Source organism: Notothenia coriiceps, unplaced genomic scaffold, assembly GCF_000735185.1.
Source record: "Notothenia coriiceps isolate Sejong01 unplaced genomic scaffold, NC01 NC01_scaffold00018512, whole genome shotgun sequence".
NCBI classification, from domain to species: Eukaryota; Metazoa; Chordata; class Actinopteri; order Perciformes; family Nototheniidae; genus Notothenia; species Notothenia coriiceps.
In genome coordinates this window covers 146772-154965 of record NW_011351213.1, presented here as the reverse complement: position 1 = coordinate 154965, position 8194 = coordinate 146772, and the positions used below count along the sequence as shown (strand labels likewise).

Genomic DNA, 8194 nt, shown 5'->3' with positions numbered 1-8194 from the left:
GCCCCCAGTCCAGCATAAGAGGCTATTTCAGATTCATGTATTAAACACATTTTGTTAGGGTGGTCATGCAAGCAAACACCGCCACACAAGAAACCAGCGAGTTATATGATCCCTTTCCTTATCATGATAGTTGTATTTTTACATTTAGATCTTTTATCACAGTTGTTGCGCCATGTCAGGTTTAATTGTTAATTGTATATGTTATTGTGGAGGCAAAAATCGCTACATTGAATCATACCCTAGCTGGTAAGAAAATGAAAACGACACCTCGAGAAAAAGCATACAGGAAGGACAGATGAACCTGCGACCAATACGTGCTGCTCCAGGGATCTGACCCGTGGTTTTAACAAAACACAGGAAAACAGCGGCGGGGCCGGATACTTTCAATTGTAAGGAGCTGTAACCCCGGAGATATTGCTTAGTTGGGAGTACTATTCGGTTTCGAATTCGTTAATTCGGATATTCGTTTTGTGTTCTTTTTCGTTTTTCCTTTCCCGCTTTTTATTGAAAAACTCCAATACCAACCTAAAGAAGCCCTTGCTGGCCGCTTGCGGCGTGCTAAACACTTAACCCACTTAAACTCAGCAACGTTGAAATCTCCTTTCCGTTGTTTCCATAGCAACAAAAAAAACTTCCTGTCAAAACAGTGCTACCTCTTCCTTCAAAAAAATAAAAAAGCATGTCCATAAAATAGGAAGCCAAGAGGACCAAATTACAACTTAAGACATGTACAACTGCAAACGGAAGTACAAAACACAATGCGATATTCCTTTTCAATTTCAAAAGAAACACAAATGGGTTTCATTAAACAAATTAACTTATAAAAACAAAAACAAGATAACTGTAGAAAACTAAAATTGATGCGTGAATAAAACCGAAATACCACGGTTGAAAGCCGGTTCGCTGCTGATTTACTACGCCATGTTGCGTATTCTTATGTGCATACTGTGCGTTTTTGCCAGTTAAATGTGTGTAATATACCCGTGGATACTGTGGCATTAGGACTTTTGTTTCATTTACCTTTTTACATGAAAACACTTTCGTAAACCCTCATGATTGCGAATTTTGAGCAATTCTTGCTATCATTTCTCTGAATCATTCTTTAAAAACATAACAGGGATTTCTTGCTAAAAACTAGTTTTTTGCAATACTGGCCCTCTTATGACATCTTTTTAAAGGATGAAAAACAAATTGATCAAAAACACTCTATGACATCAAAAAATTATTTAACTATTTTTGACAAACCGCTATACAAACAACATTATTTTATGAGAAGGGTCGCTCGTGAAATTTCGGTGCGGAGGCGATGAACGTTGTATGCTGCTCTTCTTTTTCCTGCGCGTCCTCGGGGGGGTTCAGGCCCTAGTCGGGATCGGGGGAGAGCAGACAGGACCAGTCTTCCTGACGAACACGCATTATTAAAAATAATTGTTATATTTGTCAAAAATATAAAAATAATTTTGAATGTCAATAGAGTGTTTGAATGTCAAATTTGTTTTCATCCTTTAAAACACATCGTTCATAAGAGAAAGCCACGAGTATGCCAAAAAAAATATTTTAGCAAAAGAAATGCGTCCTGCTAATGTTTAAAAGATTGTTTTCAGAAGAATGATACCAGAATTGCCCTCAAATTCCCAAAACTTTCCATGTTTACAAAAATTTGTTGGTTTCAGTGTAAAAAAAATGTAATGAACAAATCCTAATGCCACGAGTATAGTATATTAAAACACATTTTTAAACTGCGCCCAAACGCAAAGCAGTATTGCATTAAGTATACAACGATGCGTGAGCTAACATCAGCCAGCCGAAACCGCCTTCAAACGCCGTGTATTCCGCGGTTTTATTCGCGCAATCATTTAGTTATCTCTAACAAGTAATTGTTTGTGGTCGTAGTTCATTTGCTTAATCGAACCTCAATGTTGTGTTTCTTTGGAAATGAAAAGGATATCGCGATTGTGGTTTGCTTTACTTCCGTTGCCAGTTGCTACCATGTTTCTTAAGTTGTAATTTTGGCTTCTCTTCCTATTTTGATTGACACCATGGCCTTTTTTTTTGAAGCGAGTAGCACTCCGTTGGACAGGAAAGTTGTTGTTGCTTGGAAACAAACGTGACGCGCAGATTAAAGTGTGATAATGGTTAAGGTGTTAGCACACCAGCTAAGCGGCACAAGCTTCTGTAAGGTTGCCGTTTGGGATTTCAAAATAAAACGGAAAGAACGAAAAAAAAAAAAAAACAAACGAATTCCGAATAACGAAATTGAAACCCGAAATTAGTACTCCAACTAAACAATATTCGGCGTACAGCACTTAACAATAAAAAGTATCCAACCCCCTCGGTGTTTTCTGTGGTTTTGTTTCATAAAAAACCGGGGTCAGATCCCTGGAGCACACCGTTTTGGTGCCAGGTTCATTTTCTGCTCCTTCCTGCATCTTCTCGAGTGTTCATTTGTTCTTTACAGTAGGTGATTCAATGCTAGGATTCCTCCACAATCAAAACATAATTAAATAAAAAAACATTAAAAATCCTGAACCATGGCCAACAAAACTGTGATTAAAGATCTAAATGTAAAAATAAAACTTATCGATGCATAAGAAAGAGGGATTCATGATTAAATGCTGCCGTTTTTCTTTGTGTGCGCGTTTGCTTGGCATTGACCACCCTAACCAAATGTTTATAACATGAATCTAATAGCCTCTTTATGCTGGACTGCAGTCAAACACACATTTTTCTGAGAACTAATTGCTGCTGTAAAAGTCATATTTCATGCTAAATATACTTGCCTCTGGGCGGTGACCCTATGGTTGTTGTTTTGTTATGTTTTTGTTTGTAATTGTGTCACACGATGCTTAAAAATAAAGTATTATAACAAATAAAAAAAAGGAGATATTAAGAAGAGGCTTTGCACTTAAAAAAACCCAACCCTATGAATAAGCGAGGCGAGTGCTGCTCTGCGCGAACGCTGAGGCCAGCGGAGGGCGCCTGCTCCTGCCTCCGTCCTCCTCTTCCTCCTTGCCCTGCTTCCCGAGACGGGTAAAGCCAGGAGGAAGGAGGCTTGAAGGCAGGAGCCCTGAGGGCTGGATCTCCAGCTGGGCCTTCCCAAGAGCGGGTCCGCGGGCACCGTCACCCGGCCCAGAAAAACAGAGGGTGCCGACCCCTGCTGAGCCTCCCTCCTCCAGAGCCTTCCACCGGACACATTTGCGCGAGCCCAGACCTTCCTTCTCACACTGAACCATCTGAGGAACAACCAGCACCGCGATACGCAAAAGTCTGCCAGGACGAAGGACATGTTGCGAAAAATACTGAGTATCCTCTTGCCAACATGAGAAGCCCACATGAATAAACAAAGGCCGTATCCAACTGTAGGCTGTGCAAAAAAACATGAAACGCGATGTGGCGATGTACGCTAGAAGGCATCAGGAACTTGTTTGATGGCATATGATTAGGCTATGTGAGTGATTAACATGATGATTCAGCCTCTATGGAGAGAGACATGTGACAAGCATGATCATTTCTGACGTGGAGCTAATCTGAAGTAAACATTGAATACTGCTTTCTATTCCTCCATCTTGTGACTGTGTGACTCCCTCTCTTGGATATCAGCATGTGAAGGACACTGTTCAGGAACTAGTTGATGCTCTGTATGTGATGCCTACTTCCATTCTGGAGAGGGTCACAAATACATGGATCCTGAGATTGAAGCTCAAGATGGTGATGAGTGATATTTTTCTACACAGTTTCTTCTTCCTCACCATGCAGTTGTCTGTGTTTGCTCGTCCAGCGCAGACCATGCCGAGGCTCCAGAACAGGAACTCTGGGAACGTGTTCATGCACGTCTGGTCATCCACAACAGGCACAGTTATACACTTCAGGTGTTGAGCTGGCTCATCTGTTTCCAAGAGAAAGAAGGTGGGTTATTACTCTGATTCAATCAAATTAAATACATCCAATTTCTCATCCCACTCTGTAACATAGGTACAAGTTTCCATTGTGATATATTCTGTCCCATCACTCGTCAATCCGCCACTCATTCCTTGACAAAACCTTTCCCCATTCCCCTCCTCAGGTTTATGGATTACTTCCCATTTTAAGCATTATCACTCCCAACACTGGAGCATTGAGGTCTAAACCTTGAGTAAATACTTCTTTCAAGGTCTAGCTCTTTTAATTAGTCCTGACTTAGCATTTTGACAAGCAATTAGAAACTCCACTGATTAAAAAAGAGAAGTTTTAGCCGTTATTAAAACAGAGCGTTCATGCCTTGTTAGCGCTGCAATGACTAGAATATTGATGAGCTTTTCAGCAGGAACATGCCCACCTGCTGGTCACAAGCCAACATTTCCGTGACTCGCTGTGCAAATGTGCTTTTAATAGATGCACTTTTTGTATTTATGTCTCTTTATTACTCTAAGCCCAAGTTTACGATGGATGTTTCCTGCTGTGAAGTAAGTGGTTCCACTATTTCCATTGTTCCACTCTATTGGCATTTATTTGAAAAAGTATTATAAAAGAGTGAACATCAATCAAAAGAAAATAAATAAGTATTTCAGCTTTCAATCAAGCACACAAAGTAAATAACACTGCATTGATGCACTTCAGTCCAACTCAAATTAACTGTAGTTCTAAAAAACACAAGGACTAAAACACAGGATGTCAGTGTTTAGAAAAACCCAAATCCAACTAATTAAAAATATGTGTTTTTGACAAGTTTATTTGGGGTATTATTTTGTTGTTAGACTTCATGCGTCACAAATATTAACTTCTTTCCCCTCAAATATCTAATCTCTCCTCCCAGGCTTATTGAAGGGTCAGTTCACCTAAATTACTAATTAAATGACCTTTCTCTCGGTACCCTCTGGTGGTATTTATTAATGCAGATTGGTTGTTTTATGGTCATTCAAAAAAGGTTGGTGATAGTTTTTTTCTCTCCAAATATGGTAGGTTTGAAGATGACTGGAATATATTTTGTTGCACACACAACACAGTATAAGTAAAGGCTTTAAAAATAAACAGATATTTTCGGAAAAAAACAAACCATTGGAGCAAAATAGATAATCCTCACAATGAACTGAATAATTTCTAATGAAGAAGCAGTCCTTATGAAACTGTCCACACACAGGTCTGTGTACAAATGCATCTCCATTGCATTGGAATTTATCTCTGTATTACAAAGCAGGTTTCAGAAGATTCCAAAAAATATTTAACAAATTAATTCAATGTTTTTCAGGCTTCATTTTGATGAGAAACACCAATTAACATCTGTTACAAAAAAGCTCTACATGAATCCTTTTGTCGAATCAGACATTTATATTTTAGTACAATAAGGGATACAGTGAAAACGTGTAGATATTAGGGAATGCTGGCTTTGCTTCAATTACATTCTAACATGATGTCAATTAGTGAATGACAAGCAGGGCCCTCCCTACAGGCCGATCATGCAGACTGCGTGGGGCCTCACCTTGCGGAGGGTGCCTCAACTGTGCCGAAAATGCGGCGAAATTAGTGTGGCGCGGCACGGTTTTGGCACGGAGGGACCACTAGCATCCCCCCCCCCTCGTCGACGCTCGCGAAACAGAGGGCCTCATCATATAACTTTGCGTGGGGCCTCATGTTGGCCAGGGACGGCCCTGATGACAAGTTAATGATATATCTTTATATTGCAAAGCAGGTTTCACAAAATTCCCAAAAAGATTTAACAAATGAATTCAATTTTTTTTCAGGCTTCATTTTGATGAGAAACAGCAAACGTAAAACATCTATTACAAAAATGAGTGAACACTTGTAGACTATATCAGGGAATGCTGGCTTTGCTTTAATTACACTACATTCTAACATAGTGTTAATGAGTTAATGAGAAGTTAATGAGGTGTAAAAGCCACTGTCGCTCCTATAAATCCACTCACATTGATTTGGGACGGTGGATCCCCAGCCGCTGACCTGGCAAGTCTCTCCGGGCCGGGGGCAGCGGACAGGCAGAGGGACGGGCTGCACGTCCTGGGTGAGGAGGGCGGGCTCTGCCAGGCGGACCATGGTGAGGCTATGCAGGGGTGAGCGGTACGGACTGTGACGGATCACATCAGCAACGTAGATGTGCTGCTCGGTGCCCTCGTCCACCGTCACATCGTGCTCCCCAAGAGAGGCTACGGTCCTGTAGGATCTGCAGGGACAGAGTGAGAGAGACTTTCATTTATTAGATTTAATTTAGACTTTACAGATCTCAGGCAGACACACGTCCACGACTGAGGAACAGGAAGCTTTAATGTGAAATTATTAGGTTATTGAATGAAGTTAAACAGGCCCTATTCTGATTTTTGGTGTTTTCCTTTTCCTGTAGTGCCGCTCGCGACACAGACCCTGTAGGTAGATCATTTGGACTTGGTCATTTTAAAAGTAGTTCCATAGCTGAAAAAGTGTGGGCACCCCTGCTGTGGTGTGTTACATAGGTTTGTGTCCATGTAAATGGTCTACAAAGGCTAAAATCCAAAAGTTGTCCCCCCGCCCCCTGCCTGAAACGCCTAAATTGGACTCCTTTGCTACTTCCGTAACATATTGACATCGCTATGTAACACTAACGCTTCTATTGGCTGGTTCTCCATAAAGCCTTTAAATCTTTAAATCTTGATATGATTCAAAATGCTAGCAAAGAAGGTCTAACCTACTCATGACCATCTCTCATTTATTTCTTCAGGAAAATGCGCCAGATGTTGGGAAAGCTGAACACTGAAGGTCATAGACTACTGAAAAGGCGGCAGCAACAACATTAATCAGGTAGCCTAATGCTATTTTTTTATTAAACACGTGTTATTCTAACAGAGCAGGAAGTATCCGGCACCCCAGCCAGGTTTTACCAAGCTTAAATTGGATTTTACTCCTGATATTTTGGTGAAGTTGGATGCACAATAAATGTCAGTGCTTCTATTCGGATTCAGAACATACGGCATAGGCCTAACTAAAACAAATGCAGTTTTATTTTACATTACATTTTTTGTTTTTACCCTCAAAAGAGTCACTCTCAGGTATTCTGCTTCCCTCCACCTCACTGCACCCCCCTTCCGTTTAACCACCATGGGGTCTAGAGCCTTCAGCCGCTCTGCACCCCGCCTCCTGGAACTCCCTCCCACCTGACATCCGCTAACACTTTTGACTCTCTTCCCATCAGTCTCAAAACCAAGGCCGGATTAGTAACTCAGGGGCCTCCTGGGCACTGAGCACTCATGCCCCCCCCCCCCCCCCCCCCCCAACCCACGGTACCAACCAAGTAACACCATGACTACCCAATCCTACCAACATGGCCAATATTTAGAATTTTCAGTCAATCATGGCATGTTCAAATCGCACACCTATTTGTCAAAAGCAGGAACACAGCCCATATACCTCATTCACACCAACGGTTGTTTCGGGGCCGGTTCGAGCTGTATTTTTTTTTTTTTGAGCTGAAAAATCACCGGGTTTTTCCTGTTTCAACCGCAGCCGGGCAGCGTCTTAGCTTCCGGAATCTCGGTCCGTTTTCCAAAGCCCAAAAATTGTCCCGGCTAAGGAGCAAAGCCCACATAAACCTCAACGCTACGTCGAAAGGCGGGGCAGGGATCAAACTTCCCCTGAAACCACCACAATAGCCCCCATTTTTTATCCAGTTTGTAACCCACCAAACGATGGAAGAAACCTTTAACAGAGCCGTGGTCTTTCTGAAAGAAAAGACCCAAGCTAAACCAACTGGGTATGGTCTTTCCCCGAAGAGTACAGTATGAAGCCTGGAGCCAAATCGGCCTGTTGTTGTTGTCTGTCAGACGTTGAAGGGTTTCCGCGTGCGGTTGGCTTTAATTGAAAGCGGCCGCAAACGGGTACGTCAAATGACCCGAATTGACGAGCACAGTCGGAACTCCTGGCGGTGTTGAATTGAAAAGGCCCGGTGGCTAACCGAAATGAAAACGGATTTCCTGAAACCTAAAAAAGCCTCTATAGCCGTTGAAGCTTGAACCAGAAGTTGCCTGGGGGCTGTTGGATGAGGTAATAATTTCCAAACCAAAGTAGCGGTCTAGCCTTTTGCCGTTGTCAAGATTCAAAGTCACAAGACCAATAAGTACAAATTTGGATAAGATCCTCAGACAGTGTAATGCGCTTTCCAAAGAAGAAACCTAAGGCAATATCAAATCAAAAAAACCTTCCAGAAACAGCACCACTTAATGCCAACATATGA

General features: G+C 41.8%; 1 protein-coding gene across 1 annotated transcript in view; it reads right to left on the bottom strand.

The window, feature by feature from the left end:
• LOC104951102 (trypsinogen-like protein 3) overlaps positions 1-8194 on the bottom strand; it is a 129588-nt gene that overhangs the window by 3280 nt on the left and 118114 nt on the right. The window contains exons 3-4 of the mRNA XM_010777739.1: positions 5901-6154; positions 3750-3886 (exon numbers count right to left, since the gene is read on the bottom strand). Of these exons, the coding sequence (XP_010776041.1) occupies positions 3750-3886; positions 5901-6154 (391 nt within the window). The remainder of the gene's footprint in view (positions 1-3749; positions 3887-5900; positions 6155-8194) is intronic.